Source organism: Molothrus aeneus, chromosome 2 (genome assembly GCF_037042795.1).
Source record: "Molothrus aeneus isolate 106 chromosome 2, BPBGC_Maene_1.0, whole genome shotgun sequence".
Taxonomy (NCBI): Eukaryota; Metazoa; Chordata; class Aves; order Passeriformes; family Icteridae; genus Molothrus; species Molothrus aeneus.
Genome location: NC_089647.1, coordinates 872,674 through 895,957, shown reverse-complemented (window position 1 = coordinate 895,957; position 23,284 = coordinate 872,674). Strand labels below are relative to the sequence as shown.

Genomic DNA, 23,284 nt, shown 5'->3' with positions numbered 1-23,284 from the left:
CCTGCTCTGTGTTTAATGCATTCGTGGAGGTTTCCTGTGCTCCCAGCCGGGCATGGCAGCACAGGGAGCCCTGGGGGAACCCCTTGGCCTGGATTTGGAGGCTGCTTTGTGGCTGTGCAGTAAATACAGCTGTGCTGCCTGCAGCCCTCCAGAGCACAGGGAGCTGCTCTGACGTGTGCAGGCGCTGGCTCACACACACCAGGGACATGTCTGAGCATCAGGAGCACTCAGTGCTGACAGGGAATGTTTTGTCTCCAGTGTGGAAGTTAGAAAAGCTTTATTTGATTTTTTTTTTTTTAATCTGATCAGTTGTTCCACGTGTTTGATATTTACAACTGTCCATCTCCCCTGAGAACAAACTGGTGGGTCACTGGTCAGCTTTTCCCTTGGCCAGCATCCACAGGAGCAAATGTGTCCAGAAAGGGCTCTGTGCTGGAAGGGAAGTGATGGGGCTGTGCTCATGTTTGCTTCAGCCCGTCCTCCTGGGGAATCACTTTTTGCCCTGTTGGACCTTCCAAGACCTTGCTGGAAGGGAGGATTTGCTGGAGGCTGCTTCAGAACTCCAGAAATTCTGCAACAGCAGAGCCTGGGCTGTTGGAATGAGCCAGGACACTGAGGACTGTTCCAGTGCATGTTAATGTCAAAGTATGAGAAACAAATGTTCTTCTTGAAAAGTACGAATTGGTTTAATTTAGGAAAGACTGTCCAAGTTGTAAAAGTTAATGGGAGCAAAACTTCTCAGGAAAGAGTTGATGGGCAGTGATAAATCCTTCTTTTCTGGAGGAGCTGTGGTGCCCACTTCTCACCTGTTCATGGCAAAGGATGTTGCCAGCCCTTCAGATGTACTGGAGCAGCGTGAGGGTTTGGATAATGTGGGATCCAGGTGTAAACATTCCCTTTTAACAAAGGGCTGCCAGGAGAGAAGGAGTTTTACTGCAGGAGCACAGGTTGTGTGTGAACAGGCTGCCTTGGAGCTGGTTTCTCAGAGTTTGTGTCACCCCAGAGCAGATTTTAGAGCTACAAACTTCTCAAAAGCCACGTCAGGGTGGAAGATCTGGCAGAATGCTGGGCTGTGTTTGTTTTGCTCTTCTTCTGGGCAGGTTTTTTTGGGGCAGAGCAGGCAGACCTGAGCAGAGATGGTAACAATTCCCTTTCCTGGGAGATGAGGAATGCTCGTGGCAGGGCTGCTCCCTGTGTGGTGGGTGCAGGTGGGGAGCCTCTTGCCTGTAGGACCTTTTTTGTCAGCAAGATTCCCCTCTTGGAAATTATTGGCAGCTGGCACGATAATGAGTCCATTTCAATATAAATGAGCTTCATTTTATTAATTTCTGCCAGCTCCTGAGCAATTCATGAACTGCTTTTCAGATCTCTACCAACAGCTTGGGGGAAGAGGGGGAGGTAGGGAGCAAAGAAGGGAACATGAAGGAAAAGAAAGAAAACGAGAACATTTTTAATTTTAAAAAGAGCCAGTGACTCTCATCTCTTTTGAGAATCCAGCCAAGAGTGAGAATCACACTTTTCTCCACCAAGCAGAAGAACATCAGGGCAGCAGTAATCCCTCCAGCAAGGTTTTTGCTCCTTGGGACCTGTGGAGGAGTTTATAACTCTCCCAAGTCTGTGTGCAGCGTTGAGGTGATGTTTTGGTGCTGGTGCTTGGCTGGGAGAAGGGGGAGTTGGGTGAGAGCTGGATTGAGAATGCACTCAGCCTCTCCCAGGCCTGGATTATAGCTGAGCTCCTTGCAAGGGAGCTCACCAGTGGTACCAGGCCTGGAAAGGGCTGGGATTTGGTGTCCACATGAGCTCAGTGTCTGACTCAAGGACTGTCCTAAGGACTTGTCTCAGGTCTAGGTAAGCACAGACTGATCTCTTGTATCTGCACTTTTGTGAGCACAATTAACCCGAGAACCCTTGCTCACAAAACCAGATATAAATGCTCTGCCCCAATGTCTGATTCACCCTTGGAAAATGGCAGTGAAATCCCTGCCTGGAAAACCTCCCTTTCCATGAGCGAGACAGCCTGCAGGGAAACCTCCTGTGAGCCCTCCCAGCATCTCCTGGGCAGCTGGGCTCCCCTTGCTGCCAGAATTCAGCCCTGCTCTGCTGGAAGGTGCCTCTCTTGGTGGTCATCCTCACATGCAGGTGTGGTTTTGGCTCTGAGCTCAGACAGACCGGCCTCAGCAAGGCAGTGTTCCAGTCTGGGGGGATTTTGGTTGGGAAGAGGAGCTCTCCACGTCCTGCGGTCGGGGCCGGTGGTGCTTGATTGGGTTTTTCATTTATTCTGCCACCATCAGCTCTCACCATCCGAATTTTGCCCAGTGTTCCTTAGGTAAGTGCTGATGACAGCCCCCTGCAGAAGATGCTCCTGTCCAGCCCTCCCTGCTAACCCTGCTCTGTCTGATTTGTTTTTCTCCCCTTTCTCCCCAGGTTTTTGGCATGTAGTCATAGACTCTGAGGCGGGAGTCATGGAGTCGCTGAGTGGCAGGTGCTGACAGCTTCTGCAGCCCCAGTAACCGCTCACTTTGGGGTCATTTGCAATTCTGTACCTCTAAATGCCACAGCTCTCTGGGGGAAGGTTGCGCTGGATACCGGGACTGCCTCGGAAGGTACAAGTGCCTCCCTCGTGTTTCTGCAGGGCTCTGCTGTGCTCTGGGCCGCTGGGGAGGGCAAGGCTGCATGGCTGGCTGCTGGGCTGGGCTTTCCAAGGGTGGCATCCCTTCCTCCCTCCCTCCTCCTCTTACTTGAGGGGTCGTTCTGGAGTCCATCCCGTGCTTTAGCACGTGTGAGAGCGGCTCACAAAAAAAGAAGTGGCTGGTTAAGAGGTTCTGATGTGAAAACAATGAAATACGCCGCTGGAGTTTCTGAGAAACTCCAAGGCTTTCTGTGGAATTTCAGCCTCTCTATTGCCCTTTTGAGAAAGCACATTTTAATTACAATAAAATGTGTGTGTTCACACTCGGTTATTAGTCTTGTACATTTTTCTATGTGGTTCTGGTGAGTTCAGTGAAAATCTTTGTTGTTGGCTGGCAGATTTTAGCAGAAGTTTATTTCTGTAGGCTCACTGCCCGCTGTGGATTTGATCATTGTTCTGGTTCTCACAGCCTTCGAGCTACGCTCCAGGAGAAAAATACAGATTTGTCACCAGGGCCTCCCACTAGAATCTAATTTTAAATTTGCAATCTGTTGTCTTGTGAGGTGCTTCAAATTTGGTTGGAAATTTAGTATTTTTCAGATATGCTCCTGGAATCTAGAGGTCCGACCTTTTGCGGGTTCAGGAGTTAGTAACGTAGGTTAAATTGAAATGAGTATTCTGGTTTTGTAATTATTTTAAGAAATAATTTAATATCAGGACAGGGGAAGAGGAAGGAAAATGACTGTTTTTAAAGGAAATTGTGTTCTCTGAGAGGGCCATCATCAGTGGTCATGTAGAATGTGATATAATTTATGTGTAACCATTTCATGTAAGAGTCATCCAGCAAAACCTCAGCAGTTCAGCTGGAGGTCAGGCTGCTTTTCCCACATACCCAGTGTAGGGAACACTGTTTTTCCTGCAGAATTCATGCTTTCCTTGCTGGCAGCCTAGTCTTGATGTCAGTCTGAAGTCTGAGCTTTGAAAAAGCATATCTCAGTCCTCTGTCCTGTCTCTTGGTGTGGAGGCTGGCTTAAAGGTGACTTTGTTGAAGTCACTGCATTTCTGATGTTTTCCCTGCCATGAACCAGGAAGGAGCAGGTTTTCTGGGGGAAAGCCCTTTCCCAGGATGGATGGTCAGGCCACCTCTTTGGGGATGTGGAGGCAGAAGCTGCCACCCCTCGTTTGCCTGGCTTGGGCTGCAGATACAAATCTGCATCTCGGGCGAGCGCCTGGGTCAGGGCAGGGTGCTGGTGCCTCCTCAGGAGATGTGCCTGTCTCTCTGCTTTGCTTCTCAAGCCTCTCCCTCCCAGAGAGAGAGAGAGAGATTGCAGCAGAGGCCCTCTATTCCCACAAAAACTTTGGGTTCTGATGAATCAACATTTTCTGCTGAAAACAGCCAGTGGTGCTCGCAACCCTGTGCTGATCCCTGCAAGGTTCAGGGTCACTCACAGCAGATTCCTCCCACCACCACAGACCTGTCTAAAGCATGCAGATGTGTCACACTGGGTCTGTGTCACATCCTGGTGGTACCTTGATGGGTCTTTAATGGTGGCCTTTGCGTTTGGCTGCTGAGCTAACAAGGGGAACCTTTGTCCTAGCAGCACTTGCGTGCAGCTCCCATTAACATTACTCATTTTCTTAATTTGATACAGATTTTTTTCATGGAGTGTGCTAAATGCAGTTAAGCCACAGACAGGCAGCATCTGGCAGTCGTAGCTGAGCGCTCCGAGACGCTGTTGCCCCAGGGTGTCTGCTGTGGCCCGTGGGAGGGGGAGGCTGGGGCTCCCTCCCCTGCCCAGCTCCCGCTCGCTGGGGATGCTGCAGTCTGTAGCAGGGCCAATTCCCCTCTCAGGGCTGCCTTTCCACATCTGCCCGAGCTCACCTCTCAGCTCCCTGCTGCCAAAAAACGAGGAGGTGTCACTCTCCAGAGGCAGTGTCCCCTCCTGTCCCCACTGTGTCCCCAGACAGGCACCCTTGTGCTGCCTCTGGCACGTGCCAGGCCAACTAGCTCAGCAAAAACTAACTCATAAGCTTTTCTTATTGTTGTTTTTTTCTTTCCCCCCCAGATGTATTTTCCACTGTTTTAGTGGACTCTGCTGCACGAGCGCTTGGTCTGGTTCAGGGTAGCTGGTGGGAATGCTCAGCCAGCAATGCAGGAGGGAGGCAGAAATGGGGTGAGAAGGCAGAATTTGGGGGGTCCCTTTCAGAGGAGCCCCCTCAGCCTGACCTGCTGGGGTTGACTGTCCCACCCAAGCTGTGTCCTGCCTGTCCCAGGATGGGCTTTGCCAGGGGATGGTGACAAACTTGGGGATGGCACTGTCTTGCATGGCTGGAGCTGGACAAGCTGCACTGCCTGCAGCCCTCCTGCAGCCACTGGGCAGCGTTTGGGGATTCAGTGGGATTAGGCAGGGCCTTGCCAGGGTGCAGGGGTGAGGTGTGGGCTCACTGACAGCCGTTTGTGGATTTGCAGACTCCTCACCCAAAGTGCCAATCCACGGAATTAAAAAGGGTCGGCTCTTTGCTTTGAAGTCTGACACTTCTTGCCAGTCTCTAGCAGATACTTCATTGTGTGAAATCACTCCCTGAACATTCCTTCTGTGGAGAGAAGACTTCCCTCCTTCTTTCCAGGAGAGTGTTATTTCCTCTCGGGATGCAGCCTGAGCTGCTGCTCCTTTCCTCCCCGAGCCCACTTGTGCTCCTGTTGCTTTTCTGGCTTGGGGAAATCTTGCCTGGTGTGGTTGGAAGGTAAAGAACCATTGCAGGCTTCAAGAGGACTTGTAAAACTGCTCTTTCTCCTTAGGGTGAGAAGGGATGGCTGGAGATGGGATGGATGGCTGGAGGCTGGGGGTAAGGGGTGAAAAATCCCCCCAGATGGAAGTGTGGTCAGCAGGAGCCAAAGCAGGGGGAAGCATTGCCCTGAGAGGGTTTCCTCTGCAGGATGGAAGCATTGAGGGCTTGTTTTAGATATCTGCAGAAGAAAAGATGCAGGTTTTGTGCTTTAAAATGTTGAATAGCCAAAAGCTGGCTGATGGTTTTTCAGTCTGTATCAAAGAGCTGTAGCTCTTGGGAGATAATGAACCCTTGTCTAGGGATTGATAAAGCTGTCTTTTTCTTTTTTGTTTTAAGATTTAAACCTGCCCTTTATTCAGTGCTTTTATTTTTCTAAGCAAGTCATGGCAGCCAAAGGGAGTTCTGCCATTCATTTCAGTAGATGTAGGGCATTTCCTGCTGTAGTTTATTTCACATGCAATTGTATTTGTGTTCAATGCAGAAATGCCCAGATATTGATGGTGTTGTCTGTTGCTCCAGCACTGAACAGACTTCCAGGCTCAGCCATGAGGAGCTTTGCTGGGCAAGGAGCAGAAGCACAGTCCTCTTGCTGTGGTCAGAAGTGTCAGTGCAGAGCTCAGTTCCGCCGTGCTGTCCTGGTGTTTAGAGCCATCAGTTCCTCACTTTCAGTGTGTTTATGCAGGACTGATTCAGTTCTGTGCAGCAGCAATTGTGTGTATACAGATAGTGAGGGAAAATACCTGATTGCATTCATTCTGGTTCAGTACCCACCAGCATCCTGGCAAAGGAGAGGAAGTTGCCCCAAGAAATGAAAAACTCCAGATTATTTTACTGTCAGGGCAGCTTTTTTATTTTCAACCAAAACTGATGGAAATGCCTCAAAACAAAGAAGTTTTGTCTTGGAATTTCTTTTCAAGACTGATGGACTATTTTTCTCTATGTAGTTGTCTCGTGTGTAATTCAGGATTTAATTTTGAACTTTGGCATTTACTTTTCTTCTTCTTCTTGCCGTCAGGCCAGAGGGGAAGGACCCAATACTACTGATAAAATATTTCTGACATTTGTTGAGTGAGATCACAGACCTCAAAGTGTTTCCCAAGGTTGAATCAGATCATCACTCCCACCTCCTGGATGGGAAACCTGTTCCACGGCGGGACGTGCACAGCTGAATAATGCAGGAGGCTGGGGCTGGGGACACCAACCCCGTCCCTGCGTTCCAGCTCAGATCAAAGAGCTCAGATCTGCTTATCTGCTTCTGAGGGAGTGGGAAGGAGAGGTTATTTTTGTCTAGTCTGAGTCACTCATGCTAATTTATTTTTCATAATATGGCTTTCTTGTGGGGGACTCTCCGTACCTGCCTAATGTTGCACAGTTTTTTTGTTCCAGAAATCAAACCTGCCATTAGCTCGCTGCCAAACGGGTGGGTTTGTACTTCGCTGTTTGGTGCTTCGCTTTGCAGTTCCTAGCCAAAAAAAGGTGAAATCTCAGCTAAAGGTGTACATGCCTCTCCTTTTCAGCATCTGTTACCTGCACATAAACAGGAGCTGTTGATTTTTTGAGTCTGTTGACTGGGATGATGGCGCTGATGCTGAGGGTCAGGTGAATGTGCACAGAGCTGAGATGGCCCTGTGGTGCTAAACTGGTTCCAGTTCACACTGAGCTCCAGGGTTCAGTCCTTTGCACTTCTGCACTCTTGTTTTGCACAAGTTTGTGTGGCTGTTTGCTACCTTCTGATTTAACTGCATTTCTAGGTTTGCTGGTACGGCCGCTGGCTCCCACAATTAATTAATCTGGGGATTATTGCCGCAGTTACGGCAGTCCCTGCGAGAATCTGCGGTGTAGCTTTTGGGACGGGCCAGGTAATTAATTAAAATAAAAAATGAGTTGTTGATGCATCGGGGTGTCTGCACGCCTGCCTCCCCTAACGCTGTGTCCCTTGCAGACCGTGACGCCATGGGCAACGCGGAGAGCCAGAGCGTGGAGCAGGCCCTGTACGGGGACAAGCAGCCGGCGCTGGGCCGCAAGCACACGTCGCGCTCGCTGCGCCTCTCGGGCAAGGCCTCGCGCCGGGCGCGCCACGCCTCGTCGGGCAAGGCCGCGCACCACCGCGGCTCCGAGGTGAGCACGCGCTCCAGCAGCACGCCCAGCATCCCGCAGTCGCTGGCCGAGAACGGCCTGGAGCCCTTCGCCGCCGCCGAGGCCCGCCTGGAGGACTTCGGCAGCGCCACGTGGGCCGAGCGCGTGGACATGGCGCTGCGGCCCGTCTCCTACCACACAGACTCGTCGGTGACGCCCAGCGTGGACAGCAGCACGGCGCTGACGGCCGCCTCCGTGCACAGCGTGCCCGACTCGGAGGAGAGCCGGCTCTACGGCGACGAGCCGCCCTTCCTGGCCGAGGCTGACGCGCGGGCGCTGCGCTACGCCGCCAACGGCGCCGCCTTCGCCGACGCTGCCGCCTTCAAAAAGAAGCGCTCCAAGTCGGCCGACATCTGGCGCGAGGACAGCCTGGAGTTCTCGCTCTCCGACCTCAGCCAGGAGCACCTGACCAGCAACGAGGAGATCCTGGGCCTGGCCGAGGAGAAGGAGGCCGAGGCGGCGCGGGGCCCGGAGGCAGGCGGCAGCCCCCAGCCGCTGGTGGCCTGCCAGCGGGCCAACTCCATGAGTGACCTGTACTCCCCCAAAACCCCCGGGGCCACCATCAACGGGGGACCCCGAAACGCCTTTGGAGGGTACTGCCGGAGCCTGGTGTCCGACATCCCCGAGCTGGGCAGCCATAAGATGGCCTCGGTGGGTGCCGAGGACGCGCCCTCCTCCTACAGCAACTACAACACGCTGCCCTGCAGGAAGTCCCACTGCCTCTCCGAAGGGGCCTCCAACCCCCAGATGAGCCATAGCAGCAGCATGCAAGGCAGAAGGGCAAAAACCACACAGGTAAGGCAGTTTTCTGCTGGGCTTTGGCATTTGCTGGGCTGGGCCTATAGATGGAGGTTTTCTGGGTTTCCTTCAACACCCCCTTTCTGAGCAGACAGCTGTTTCCAGAACTAGCCAGTCTCCAGAGCTGGCTCAATTCCATCACTGTCCCTTCTTCATCTGCAGCTCTCCTTGGACCTTTTGCTCTCTTCACTGCCTCTGAGAAGGGGAAATCTGCATTTGCCAGCAGAAGATTTCCCTGCATGTTTTGCGGTGCTGACGGTTCCTTTTTTCCAAGGGTAGCTGCCAAAACTGATCACTCCTCTGCAGAGCTGTGTCCCCCTTCTGCCCTCCCTGCCTTTGTCGCCCTCCTCTGCCTGCACTCGTGGCTGGAGGCAAAGAAAAAACCTGTCAGTGTTTCCCCTCCATGCTAAACACTCCCTGGGCTGAAATTTCACTCTTCTTATTAGCTGATGTTAGTGTCTGTGCAAAACATCTCCCCAGAACAGCACTGGCACTGCCAGGCCTGCTGTAAACTGAGAAATGATGGGGCGTGGAGAAAAGTGGAGAAGATGCTGCTTCTCTGAGCCAGGGACAGCAAAGACTCAAGAGAAGCTTTGCTGTCAGGTGCCCCTCCTGCACTCCAGACACCAGGCCTGTGATTTTGGGGCTTTCTTACATGTTTCCCTGCTTTTTCCTGTCCTGCCTGATGGAGTTCCTGCCTCAGGCTGCAGGCAGTGGTTCTGCTGGCAGTTTAGTTGTAGAGAGGGGCAGAAAGGAGTTCCAAACCCTGCCCAGACCCGTGCTGGGATGGGGCTGCTCGGGGACTCCCTGGCCATGCTTGATCTGTGGAGATGGGCTGCTGCTAAATATAAAACTGGCATGCTGAAACAGATGCTGCAGCATCCCACAACAGCAGCTTTGTTCTTCAAAATCAGCTCTTTGCTCTCGGAGGTGAAAAGCATTTGCTGTGCCAGGGCAGGATAAAAACCTAGAGAACAAGAAGAAAAAAAAAAAAAGGGTTTTGGCAGCCTTGGACCTAACAGCTTTCCTGAAGATTGTTGGGTGCAGCCTGCTTTCGAGGGTATTTAAGGAAAAAGAGAATAGAGTCGGTGATGAACAGCCAAGCATTTGTTTTTCTTCTTGGTGCCTGTGCTGGCATTCAGAAGATTCCTCTGAGGCATGTAGTGAAAGTCTGGAATTTAAGTAGTATTTTGTGAGGCCTCAGCCATACCCAGGGAAATTATTTCATGGGGCTGGTTTCACTGGATGGATCTCCCGAGACAGGAGATGATGGCTGTAAGGAGTCTTAGCAGTGATTATTACCATGGATAAATTCAACAAAATTAAAGCTTTGCAAAGGTCAAAATTCCTCCTCCCAAGTCTTTAATCCCAGAAGCATCCTGTAAGTATAAGATAGTTGTCAGAAATGAAGTCATGGCAGCCCCAGCCTAGCCTGAGCAAGCTTAGGGAAATGACTGCCATTGAGTGTTTGAAAAGGCAGAAATGAAGTCCAAATTTGCACACAAAGTGAAAGGAGTTCTTGGTGAGCCTGAAGAGGTGGCTTTGGATGGGGTGAGGGTAGGGAAGTGACCAGTCTGTGTCTGCAGTGTCTCACACTTTGCTCCTCTTTCCTTGACACTGCTGGTGTGGAGTGTGCTGGGGGCTGAGGCTGTGCCACTGCCCTGCTCTTACTGTGCTCCTTGGCACTGTGCTGGCCTGTGCCAGCTGGCACTGGGCACCTTTGGGGCACTTCTGTTTCCCTCTGCCCTCCCAGTCTTTCAGCTCTTTTATCTTTACACTCCTGGTGACCCCATTGCCCCGGAGCCTGCCATGTGTGTCCTCCTGCTGGACAACACTTCCTGCTATAGGTGTGTGTTTTCACCAGCCTTTTAAACTGCTTCCCCCACCCCAATCCCACAAAATCATTGTTGCATCTTAGGGCCATGAGGCCACCACACAAAGGTGACCCAAGGCCAAGTGTAATGGGGTGTTGGACACAGTTTTCCCTCTTGGCCTCCGGGCCAGTGAGGTGTCACTGCTCCATGGAGCCACCTAATGGGTTCTCCTAGCCAGGAGTGAAGTTTCTGCCCAGATCCCTGTTGTCAGCCCTCACAAGACTTCAGGGCTGTGTTTGCCAGTGGTCTGGGCTTTTTTCCCCCACTTTTTGGAAAGCTGTGACTGGGATATCTGCCTGTTTCTTTAGTCTCAGCTGCCCAGGTGCTAGAAGTGCTGGAAGGGCCTGAAGATCACTGGTGGGTGACTTTTGACTGGTTTAGTTCCTGAAGAAGGGTCTGAGGGCACTGCCATGGCCTTGTGCCCTGGTGTTTGGTTCCCAAGTCCAGCCATCATTCCATTGCATGCTCAGCTGCGTTCATGAGCACCAGCATGGTTTCTGTAAGTTAAATTTGCTGCAGCTTCTCACTAGCTGTCCCAGAAAAGTGCATCCCAGAAGGAAGATGCCAGAATCATGGCTGCACATGTTTTGTTCCAATGCCTTATCCATGGGTTCTTTGCAAATACGTGGTTTACATTAAAGGGAAAAACACAACACACCAAAACCAGGGAGCACAATCTCTCCCCATCCAAATTTAAACCTCCAATTGAGCGGTGGGAGTCCCTCTCCAGTAATGGGAGGGAGCTTTTCCCCATGGAGAGACAGTTCTGTTCAATATGCACAAGTGATTAGCGCTCCCAGGGTGGCTCTGGGGCACCCACGCAGCAGTTCTGCTTTCCCCAGCTCTGTGCCATTAAGGGCTCAGCTCTGCCGAGCCAGGCTTCCCGGGGAGCTCTGCTGGGATCTCTTTGGCTTTTGGAGCTGAGGTTGTGTAGGTGGAAAGGCCTTAATTGGCTGCCATTTGCACCCATTTCTCCTGGAAGGGAGGAAGCACCGCTTGGATACAGCTTGTTCTGACTGTGGGTTGTGTGATCCCCAGGATCCTGCAGCCTGTTTTGTGGGATCCAGATTTTATTTAGCAGCCCTCTTGTGTCCTGGGGCAGCTAAACATCTGCCTGCAGGAGACTCCCTCCTCCTCCTCTTCCTCCTCCTTCTCCTGGTAGACATTCAGGGACAAATATACCCCATGCTCGCCTGCTGTTATGAGCCCTGACTGACATTTTAAAGAGGGAATTTCCCAGAGAAGTTGTGGCTGCCCCTGGATCCCTGACAGTGCACAAGGCCAGGCTGGACAGAGCTTGGAGCAGCCTGGACAGTGGAAAGTGTCCCTGCTATGGCAAGGGGTGGAATGAGATCGGATTTAAGGCCCCTCCCAGCCCAGCCCTTCTGTGATTCTGTGAATTAAGGGATGAAAACTTTGAGGTGTGGTTTGGTGCCCCTTCCAAGCCTGTCTTGCCACCTCCTTATCCCATATTCCTTGTGAAGCTGAGTGGGGGGGAAGGAAAAAACTTCCTGCCTGACTCACTTGGAAGCTTCAGCACCAGCTCCAGGCCATGTCCTTGGCGTGTTAAATCCCCTTTTGTCCAATTTTCACATTTATTACTATTTTTAGGCCTCTCTAGGTAGCCTGCAGGAATTTGGGATCTCAAACCTTAAAAAAAATCCAACATAAAAATTTTCGCAGAATATGCAGGAGATGAAACCAAGGGGGTTTGTGGGAATTAGATCAGGATGTACAGGGAAACCAGTCTAAAATGAGACAATCGTTCCAGCTGATATTTTTTTACTGTCTCAGGGAATTTCATAACTGGTTACAGTGTTCATTATGTTCTGTAGGATGGCTAAACTCCAGAGAGCTGACACTTGCTTTTAAGTTGTTTAAAAAAACTTTTTCACAAAATCATTTTGTGGCTTTGAGGATAAAATGGAAAAGGGCTACACTGGGTCAGTCCCATGGAAGCACCATCCAGCCCAGTACCCTGTTCCCCAAAAGTGCTCAGGAAAAGAGATGGAGTATGGGGTGAATTTTCCCTCAGGGCATTTCCCCAAAGCCAGCAGGTTAGAGATTCCTTCCTGTGCAAGGAATGCATCCAAGGCTCTTGGGCTGACCTGTCCCCCGTGGAATCTCTTCTCTGAAATCATTTTCTGCTTCTGGCTTCCCCTGCATCCTGTTCACTCTCTGCAGAGCACTTGTGGCCTTCCAGCCTGCTCTTCCAGCCCTCCTCAGCCATGGCTTTTCCAGGCAGAGCATCTCCAGCAGCTGGAGCTCTGCTCCTCTCAAGGAAGGCTGCCTGGAGTCTGGAAAACATGGCTGTTTCCAGCCCAGGTGTGATTCCTAATCGAATGGATCTTTAATCTGAGCTGTTTGACTCCAGGTGGAATGGAGGAAAGAACTAAAGACAGAGTTGCACCAATTCAGAGATGATTGCTGGCACACGGGTTAGTGAGCAGCTAAGAGCAGGGTGCTGCTGCTTGGCAGCTGCACTCTGGGGCTCACTGATTCCAGCCCCTTTCAGAGATTGTTCCCGAGGTCTCAGTGTAGCCCAAGCCACATTCCCAATCCCCACAAGCTGGGAATGGAACTGTTTGGCTTCCAAAAGCTGGGACTGGGACTGTTTGGCTCAGCTGGATCCCACTGAGGAGCAGGGCTCAGCTGGTCACCCTGCTGAGCCTCCAGGCAAACCACCCAGAAAAGCCAAATATCTCTGCCTTGAGCCCCAGGACAAGGAAGGGCTGGGAACGGGCTAGAGGAACAGAAACCACTCGTTTTTGGGGCAGCCCGGGCTTGCACCGGGGCAAACTGCTCAGGAGTCCCCACCTTGGTTCCTGGCCACAGCCCTGGAATGCCCAGACCAAAGGAGCTGTTTATAGCCTGGCTGACTGGAAGTGGATTCGGTGAGGAAGGCTGGATCAGAGAGCTTCAGAGCCAGACTCAGAGAGGTCTTTCCTGCCCTGTCACCCAGATGGAGGAGATTAGATCAGGTATTTCCTAGTCGGGAGAGTTTAAAGCAAATAGTCACTCCCTTCAGAGCACACAGCTCTGCCCCAGTGTTGTCAGGGAAAGGAGCATGTGAAAATTGGTGTTTTGGTCTTCACTGGCAAATATTTTGATACTTTTTCAAAGACCTTAATTTGTTTTTCTTCCCTTTCTCTCGGGCCGGAGGCCAAGGGAAATCAAATCACCAGCCCTGATATTTGATCTAGCTCCACTCAGGCGTGTTTTTTTAAACAGTAGGACTTTGTCATTCATACCTCTGAAGTGTATATAACAACATTGGCAATAGCTGTATTCTCTGGGAAGCTCCACACCCTGCATGCTTTTACTTCCAAGTGTTTTGCACTGAGAAATCACAGCCAGGTTGCCCCAGCTGCTTGTTTGCTGGGCTGTGCTCACTTGCATGGGTGCAATTTGCAGGAGTGCTCCTTCCCAGTGAAGCACTCCGTTGGAATGCTCCTTTTCAGAGAGCTGCAGTGTGTGATGGGGTGCCTGGCTCTCCTCCCTGATGACAGGCATGATTCCCCTGCTCCCTGCAGCCTGTGGTTGTTCAGGTGAGCTCCTCCCAGGTGATGTGTTTGGGTTTCAAGCTGCTGTTCTAGCAGCTGTCCCTCATTTCTACCCTCTCAGGAGGAATTGCCTCTTCTTGGCTTCAGCAAACAGAAAGTAACCCAACCCTGTGTTTTAATTTAACTGGGAGGGTTTTGATGGCACACTGCCCTTGGTTTAACTCGAGCACAGTTTGGCTGCTTTTATTACTTTCTGGCTAACTCAGCTCCTCTGGAAACTTCTTCAGCTGGGTGGTCCTGGGATGAGAGCAGGGTAAATTTGGGGGTTCCCCAGTGTATCCTTTGGGAACAGAGGCATTAAACACTGCAGCACCCGAGAACTGAGGGCATGGAAGGTGGGAACTCACCTCAGCTCTGTGCAGGTGTCAGGAGCTGCATGCAGGGACCACACTGAAAGAGGGGATTAGGGCTGCATTGTCCTTCATGGAATTATGGATTTAGCACCCCTCAAAAGCCAGGGAGGAGCTGGTGGGGATGATTTCATTTTCCACATTTCATGTCTGACAGCTCCAGGGCTGCAGGACTCCCCGTGTGTCCAGGGTTTGCCTTTAGAGCACCCAGGGTAAGAAAGGCAGGTTCCTTGGGGAAGCACAGGGATGATCTTTCTGCCACATATTGGCTGGAAAACATCTGGGGAATCAGTGAGCCAAAAGTGCTGCCAAGCCTGGTGCCTAGAGCTGAGGTGACAGCTTAGCCCTGAGACTTTCCCAGGGATTACTGCCCAGACACCTGTGCCTGTGATTCATCCTTTCATCATAAGGCTGGAGTTCATTGCCAGGAGGAGTATCTGGAGCTCTGGGCTAGTCCCTTTTTGTCAGGAGCAAATTTGATTTCAGAAACCCATGACCCAAACCTGCTTGCTTATTAAATTACCCTGAGCAGCTTTTAATGGCACATGGAAGGATTTGTTTATTTTGTTTTTTTCTAAATTGAACTTTTTAAAAATTTTGACTCTTTCAGGCATCTCAAGAGCTGCTGCCCCAGTGCAGTGAGTGCACAGAAGTAGGAATCAAACCATTTCTCCCACTCAGGTTTCATGATTTATGATTTATCTTTGCTCCTCGATGTGACTGTGGAGAAAGGATTCAGTTTGGATTTGCAGCCAGCTATACCTTGACCATCAAATGATGGCAGAGTCAGTACTGAAAAGAAAGGAAAAACACTTATCGGGCCAATCTTTCTCCACAGAGGAGCTTCAAAGGGACAGCAGTCAGATAAAAGCATGCAAACCATCAGGCTGCTGGCCCATTTGAAATGTATTCCGTGTTGCTTGCCTCAGGAGCAGCCAGACAGGTTGTGTGCAATCACTCTTGCTGAGTGTGAGCATCTGATTGCTCTCTTGCTCAACAGGACAGGGAACAAAGGACATGCACTGGCTTGGAGGGAGCCCCTTCCCAGGAAAACCCCCACTCAGCTGGACTTTTAATTTCATGGTTCATTCAGAAGGGAGTTTTAACCATGAGGAAAAGTTTATATATTTATGGAAGTAAGATTTTTCCTACTGAAGCAGCCCCAAGTGCCCATGAATCAGTGCTGCTGGTGGGGCAGGAGGAGGTGATTCACCCAGGCCTGTCACAGTGTCTGTGGCAGGGCTGGTGGTGGGAACTGCAGCTCCTGCAGGCGCTCAGAGTGTGCCCAGTCATGAGCCAGAGCTGGGCAGGGCTTGTCCCATCCTGTGCTTTCTTCCAGCAGAGGCCAGTACCAGGTATGTTCAACACGGGGACACTTGGAACCTGTCCCAAAGCTCCTCCCCTGATTTTTGCTAGGTGAATGTAGACATTTTTCCTAAAGCAAAGAGGTTTTTCTCTGTTTCTCTTTTAAGTTTAGCTTGAATTATTTACCAGATCTGGCTGCAGCAGACATGCAGAGGTATGAGTACCACGTGAGCATGTGCCAAAGCTACAGCACCAGGTACATTAGCCTGATGTAGCTTTTGCATTACAGCTCTATTCCCCACTGCCTTGTTTTGCTTGTTTTGCCTGAAACCCCGTGTTGATGTGAAGAAACAACCCCGTGTTTAAGTGGGTAGCTAATGCTTGCAGTAGCACTTTATTTACCCACTTGGTTCACTTGATGGGGCTGTGATAACTCATTCCACTTCATTGCACTGGGATGCTCCTAGGGCTGCCCTGGCACGTGGCCTTGTTGGTGACAATGGCCCCATTCAGCCCGGCTGTGCTCCTCATTCCAGGGCTGATCTCTGTGGCACTGGGCGCCTCTCCCTTCTCTCTCCCTTCAGTACTGTGTGCTCAGCCTCCTTCCACAGCCCCCGGGTACCTCAGGGACACCCGTGGTGCTGCTCCTCCAAGCCCTTGGGCCCTGCCAGGGATCCCAGATCCCAGCGGGAGCTCTGCTGCTGCTTCCCACATCTCCCCACCCCAGCACAGTCCCAGAGCCCATTCAGTTCCTTCCCTTCCTCAGCCCCTGCTCTGCACGTGCCTTCCTCCCTGCTGTCCACAGGGTGACCTTCAGTCGAGCCTGTGCTGCTATGGTTTGTTCCTGGCCTGGCACTGTTCCTCCCTCATTCCCAGCAGATTTCTGTGGGATGGCAGCATTAAAGCTGTGTGTGCTTTGTGCAGAACCCTGGGCTGAGTGTGTTCAGTGCAGCGCTGCGGGGCTCCCGGGCTTTCCCTCCCCTCGGATGGGAGTGAGCTGGTATTGCAGCAGGAGCTCAGAAGCAGAGACCTCTGAGAATGCCCTGAACCCTGCTAAGCCCAGCCCTGATCTCCTTTTGGGGCACACAAGGCTCCCTCCACACCGCGTTTGATAACTCGGAGCAGAGCAGTGCTGGCAGCTCTGGGCTCGGAACTGCTCCCACCTTTGTCTGCTCAGACCCCCCTCCTGCCAAAGCCTTCAGGGGGCTGCCCACAAGCCTTTGGTAAGGGCTCTTGAGGAGTGGAAAGGGGAGTGCAGGGAGCAGAGGGAGATTAGGAGCAGGGCTGTAGCATTACACTGAAAAGATCTTTTGAGTCCAGCCTGTCACTTGCATTGTGGTAAAGATTGTGGAGATCTTTGCAAAATGTGCTACAGTTTAACCTTATGAGCAAGTATAACGTATATATTTACTCTGAGCGCTCCATCCTTGAGGTTTTTTTTATAAGTTACTTTTTTTTTTAAAAGCTGATATGCTCATACATTAGTTACAGAGTATAAGCCCCATTTATTGACAGGGAAACTGAGGCAGTTAAAACAATGTCTCACCAAGGTCATCTGAACAGGCTGTAGCCTGACAAATCCTATCTCCCTCAAGTTTGTGGTCTATTCTAGTAGTTCTTTGTTTTCTTGAATCAACTCATTTTAACTAGAGCATGAGATATGCTTAGTAAAATTTAATTGACTAAGATTTTGGAACTAACTATGCTTTTTGTAGAGTGTAGAATGATGGAATCACAGGATTATTTGGGTGGAAGGGACTTTAAAGCCCATCCAGTGTCACCCTTGCCATGGGCAGGGACACCTTCCACTGTCCCAGGTTGCTCCAAGCCCTGTCCAGCCTGGCCTTGGGCACTGCCACGGATCCCGGGGCAGCCACAGCTGCTCTGGGCACCCTGTGCCAGGGCCTGCCTACCCTCACAGGGAACAATCCCTTCCCAAAATCCATTATGAACCTGTTGCCTGTCAGTGTGACGGTAACTGGCTTCCCAAAACCAAGAGCATTGAGCAGCAGGATGCACGCGTGGCTGTGGAGGCTGCTCTGGGTGGGGACAGGGCAGTGCTTCCAGGAAAGCCTGCTCAGCTCATTCGCACGTGGAGCAGCAGAGCAGCCCTGGCCTGGCCAGAGCAGCCTGTCTGCATTCAGTAACCAGCTGGACCAGCAGAGCTGCGCTCATCCAGCAGGGAAGGAAGTGCTTGTTCTTCCAGCTGGACTCCAAGTGTCCCTTGGGAAGCGGTGTTTGTAACGAACGGGCCCATCCATTGCAAATTAATGCCTGGAAAGTTAGTCAGCCCCTGCCCTGCCCCTCAGCTCTCCTTGCTCCACAGGAGGATGGATTCACACAGAGCTGCGGGAGGGTTTCTTTGTTTCCACAGAGCTGCTCTTGGATACAAAGAAAACTGGTGCTTGAACCAACATCTGGAAGCTTGTTTTCTCTCAAAATAAATACTTCATTCTGCTACCTCTTCTCAGAGACTCATCTTTTTTTAATTTTTTTTAAACTTGTGAATCAAGAGCTAGCTGCTCTTGCAGGAGAGGTAGAGGTTGAAATTCCTGTTGGTTTTGGCCATATTTTTCGCTTCTTTGCATCCTCTTCACTCAAATACCTAAAATATTTACAGAGTTTGGTCTTTGTTTGTCCTCTAAAATCTGCCACAGATGCCTGTAGATACCGAGGTGGTGGTGGGCATCCCCCTGGGGGGATTAGCCTTGTAGCAGGGGCCAGCTGAGTCACAGCCTTCAAAACCCTAATTCAGTGGGATTTTCTCCTGTCTTGCTCAAATTGGCTGTATTTTTGTCTCTTCTGATCCTTGCACTTCAAGTTCTTGGAGACCAGGAAGGGTCTGTGGGATTTGGTGGGGAATATCACATGGCCCATCATTACAGTTTGTGATGAGAACAGAAATAATTTCAGCCACATTAACCTGTCAGGAAGGAAAAAAACCCAAGAGCCTTTTTGGTTACATAATTCTCAAAGGTCGGCCTTGGGGTGTCTGAAATGTATCTTCAGCTGTAGGTGTGAATGCACAATATCAATGTTTTCTCCTCAAAATGCGTAGGTTGGGCGCTGCTTTTCTCAACACTGCCAGTTTTTGCTACCATATGTTCTCCCTTTGCAAAACCTTTAGCACTGTTAACTTGGCTTAATGTAAACAGATGATGCTGCATCTCAGATTCCAAATTGCCAAATTGGTGGCTGTGGAGGCACCACCTGGAGCGGTGCGCGTGGGACTGGTCTTTGCTAACCTGTGCTGGAAGCTCTGCCTCCACCCTCTTGGAAATATACCACACCTTTTCCTCCAGCTGTTTGTCTCCAGAAGGGAGGAATTTTGCCTTTGATACCCCAAAGGCAAAGTGTGGACCCACAGGGACTCCTGCAGCAGTCAGGTGTCATTGTTAGGCTGGATGTGACATACACACGTGCTTAGGGTCTAAGAAGAAAAAAGTCTTTTATTTGTTTGTTTTTTAATTTATATATTTTTAACAAAGCCTGATTTTAAGTGATTAACTCCATTACAATAACTTATTATATTTATTGGTGTACAGCCCCACCAGTACAGTACAGCCCTGGAGCTGTGAGATGTTAAATGTTGAAAGCACAGGGAAGCTGGAGGGAAATGCATGGGGCAGCTTCACCCTTTTCTCCAAGGTGGACAGTGCCTGTTTGTCACCTTTTCCTCCAGTTGTTTGCCCTAGGGATGAGAGGAGATGAGGCATTTCCATCGCCAGCAAAAATGGAGGCGTGAAAACCGTGGTGCACTCAGGTGTAGCCATGATATTTTCTGAAAAATCCTTTCCTTAGGATTTTTCCTCCTGAGAAGCTGAGGGGCCTCAGGAACAAAATGTAAGCAATGGTTATCTGCTGCTGTGGAATGCAACAGGTAGATCTGTGACTGTTTCTAATTAATGGCCAATCACAGCCAGCTGGCTCAGACTCTCTGTCCAAGCCACAAGCCTTTGTTATTCATTCCTTCTTTTTCTATTCTTAGCTGGCCTTCTGATGAAATCCTTTCTTCTATTCTTTTAGTATAGTTTTAATGTAATATATATCATAAAATAATAAATCAAGCCTTCTGAAAGATGGAGTCAGATCCTCGTCTCTTGCCTCATCCTCGGACCCCTGTGAGCACGGTCACACCCAGGCTTTTGGCCAGGCTCTCCCTCACCCCATGTCTCTCTCCCTCGCAGGACGTCAACGCGGGTGAGGGCAGCGAGTTCACGGACAGCGGCATCGAGGGCGCGGCCACGGACACGGAGCTGCTGTCGCGGCGCTCCAACGCCACCACGGCCAGCTACTCGCCACCTGCCGGGCGCGCCTTCGTGGGCAGCGACAGCGGCAGCAGCTCGGCGGGCGGCGACGGGCTGCGCCAGGGCGTCTACGAGAACTTCCGCCGCGAGCTGGAGATGAGCACGGCCAACAGTGAGCAGCTGGAGGAGGCGGGCTCGGCGCTGAGCGACGAGCAGAGCAGCGGCACGCTCAGCTCGCCCGGGCAGTCCGACATCCTGCTGAGCGCCGCGCAGGGCACCGTGCGCAAGGCCGGGGCCCTGGCCGTCAAAAACTTCCTGGTGCACAAGAAGAACAAGAAGGTGGAGTCAGCCACGCGCAGGAAGTGGAAGCACTACTGGGTGTCGCTGAAAGGTGCGGGGATGGCGGGCAGGGGTGTGTCCAGCGGGCATTGTGGGTGTCACTGAGAGGGCCAGGGGTGTGCCCAGGTGGGTGCTCTGGGTGTCACTGAGAGGGGCAGGGGTGTGCCCAGGTGGGTGCTCTGGGTGTCACTGAGAGGGGCAGGGGTGTGCCCAGGTGGGCACTGTGGGTGTCACTGAGAGGGGCAGGGGTGTGCCCAGGTGGGCACTCTGGGCTGTCGAGTGACTTCATGAAGGGGTGATTGATGCATCACGTCGGGGTCACCACTCGTCACCTCAGGTGTCCCCCTGACACAGGTGTAATTAGTGCTGACTCCATGATGCAGAAGGCTGAACCATTCCTTTATTCTTCTATGCTATCTTCATACTATACTCTTAAGAAACCCATAACCCCTTCTAGCCTGATGGATACAGCTTTGACCTCATTGGTCTACCATCCAAAACACCACCCTTTGGTAGACAAATCTCCATAGCACATTCCACATTTTCCTAGCAAGAGGTGCAGCAAGTGGGGATAAGAATTGTTTGAATTCTTTCTCTGAGCTTTCTCACAGCTTCTTGCAGCCTTTCCCAGGGAAAATGCCTGGGAAGGCCTGTTCCTGCTCTCTGGCCAGAGAGCTGCTGCCACACTGGATGTCACTGAGAGGTACAGGGAGAGTGGGCAGGGATGTGTCCAGTGGGGTGGCCAAACCAGGGGCCTGGACTCCTAAAAGAAGCTGCTGTTGATATGAGGTGTGGGAAGGTGGCCCTGCTGTTCTCTGGAGGTTTTACGTGGTGGTTGCTGATGTGCTCAGTGTTGGCATGTGTGTAGGCACCCCCAGGCCCAGCAGTGGGGTTCAGCCTTGCTTGGAGCCTGCTGGCACCACCCTGGGCACTGGGTGTTCCTTGGAGAAGGTGTCCATGGCTTGCTGACAGCTGAGTGAATACCTGTGTACCCCTGCAGGGTGGGGGGCTGTTGGTGGTGACAGTGGCTGCTGGTGTGCACACAGGGGCTCTGCCATGCTCTGCGCCCCTCCTGTACCTCTCCTTCCCCAGGAGGTGCCTCATGAGTATAAATACTCAGGGTTGCAGCAGGTTTGCAGGGTGGACAGGAAGCTGTGGTTGGTCACCAAGGCTGGCATGTGGCTCTGGCTGTGTCACCCACCCCGTGCTGGGCACCCAGCTGCCCTGCTCCCTCCTCAGCTGCCCGGGCCACAGACCCCCTTCTCTCTGGATTGTTGCAGAGCAGGAACTCATAAACTCTTCTCCATGTGCTTCATCAGCAGGGAAATGGGAAGCCACAGCTTTGGGACTGGCCTCCCTCTCCTGTGCTGTGGCCAGAGCCATGCCTCCTGCTCTAGGTGGGGTTACCCAGAAGGCTCAGCGTGGTCAAACCCTGCCCTCCCCACAGAGAGCTCTTCCTAGAGCACTTTTATTTGTTTTTATTTTATGTTTATTTTTAATTTGCAGCGTTGTTTTAAAGCCAGCAGCAAAGTTTGGAGCCAGCTCTTCCTTGGGGTGGCTGGAGAGCTGGGGAAGGGGGAGAGGGGAAGGGAGGTGAGGGGCAGCCCTGATCTCCGGGGAGGGGGCAGGAAGGTCTTGCTGTGAGGGGCTGCAAACAAAGGGCCATCTGGGAGAAGAAAGGGGAAGGATGAGCAGGGGAGTGATGTTGTTTTGAAGTGCTTTGGCTCAAGTGGAGTGTTAACTCCTCGGATTGCTGCGCCTTGATACTGGCAGTGTTTAACCGGGGCTTTGAAGTCAACAGCTGCCATTGTTTGGCTGCAAATTGTTTTCTGGGAGGCTGGAGCATCCCTTCCAGTGACCAGAGTATCCCTTCCCAGTGACACAGCAACTATGTGCCTGTAAGCAGCTGGAGATAGTGTGGGAAGGTGGGAGAGGAGGAGACCCTTTTCTTTTGGAATCTCCCAAATTGCACCCTTGCTCTGCACTTTGTTTTCCTTCCCCGGGAGGATTGTAAAGACTATTTTGTAACACTGAGCAGGTTGTTGGCTGGCCCCAGCTGAGTTTTTTTGTCCATCAGTCTTTCAGCAAGCGCAGCTCATCCCAGCCCATTTTAATTCCAGTTCCTGTCTGCATGCAGTAATTAAATGGCTTGATCTTTGCCTTGGGGGGACTGCAGCTGCAGGGGCTGAGGCTGGGCCATGCCCGGGGGTCTGTCTGCTCCCAGGGCTGGATCACAGCTGGCTGTCACCCTCAGGGGACCAGGATCTCTCCCCTGTGTGATGGGGTGGCCATGGACAACCCCAAATTTGGGATTTCTTACGCTGTTTCTCATCTGGGAATGTATTTCACTGCCCATGACTTTCTGTTTTGGCAATCCTAGGGAGAACAAAGCTCAGGGTGAACAGAACAGCCTGGGGTCAGGGCTCACAGTGCCCTGCAGCTCGTGGTGTGCCTGCCTGGCACTGAAACCAGCAGAATATTTGAACGTGCTGCTCCCTGTCTCCTGCAGGCTGCACGTTGTTCTTCTACGAGACGGACGGCAGGTCTGGCATCGACCACAACAGCATCCCCAAGCACGCGGTCTGGGTGGAGAACAGCATCGTGCAGGCTGTGCCCGAGCACCCCAAAAAGGACTTTGTCTTCTGCCTCAGCAACTCCCTTGGCGATGCTTTCCTCTTCCAGGTTGGCTTCTGCAAAGCTTTTTTGTGTCTCCCAGCAAGGAGGGCATCTAGCTCTGCTTGAGAGGGGTGGGAAATCCTGCTGGCTGCAGGAGGTTTGGGGTTTTCCTTTGGCAGCACTAGAGGAGGGTCATGAGCTGAACATGATCAGTGTCAAATCTACTTTTTTAATAACTGGCTGGACCTTCCTTGTGCGGATGGCTGGAGCAAAGAATGAAGAAATGCTCCTGCATCCCTGTAAAAACTGCTTGGGCAGCATGCTTAGAGCACACAGACCAAGCCAGTCACCCCACAGGACACCCAGCTGGGCGCTAAAAGTGCTGTGCCAGTCTCTGTGTCAGGGGAGAGTGCTCGAGGGGCTGACAAGACCAGGAGCAGCTGGAAGTGCAAGGGGATGTCTGGATCTGCAGTGCTCTCCCAGAGGGGCTGCAGAATTCAGCTGTCCCTTGTTCACACACCTTGCTGCTGCCTCAGAGGAGACTGGAAGTGCAGGGTTTGGTTCTTTAATCAGGAAATAGAAATGTCTCCATTTCGCTGGGTGCATGTGAAAAAAAACAAATCCCAGGACTTACATC

The 23,284-nt window shown here is 51.6% G+C and overlaps 1 protein-coding gene across 2 annotated transcripts in view; it reads left to right on the top strand.

The window, feature by feature from the left end:
* The window catches only part of TIAM1 (TIAM Rac1 associated GEF 1), a 151,476-nt gene that overhangs the window by 71,517 nt on the left and 56,675 nt on the right, over positions 1-23,284 (top strand). For both annotated transcript variants that reach the window (XM_066571835.1, XM_066571834.1), the window contains exons 3-6: positions 2,425-2,603; positions 7,362-8,350; positions 19,633-20,083; positions 22,541-22,713. In XM_066571835.1, the coding sequence (XP_066427932.1) occupies positions 7,373-8,350; positions 19,633-20,083; positions 22,541-22,713 (1,602 nt within the window). In that variant the 5' untranslated portion in view covers positions 2,425-2,603; positions 7,362-7,372. The remainder of the gene's footprint in view (positions 1-2,424; positions 2,604-7,361; positions 8,351-19,632; positions 20,084-22,540; positions 22,714-23,284) is intronic.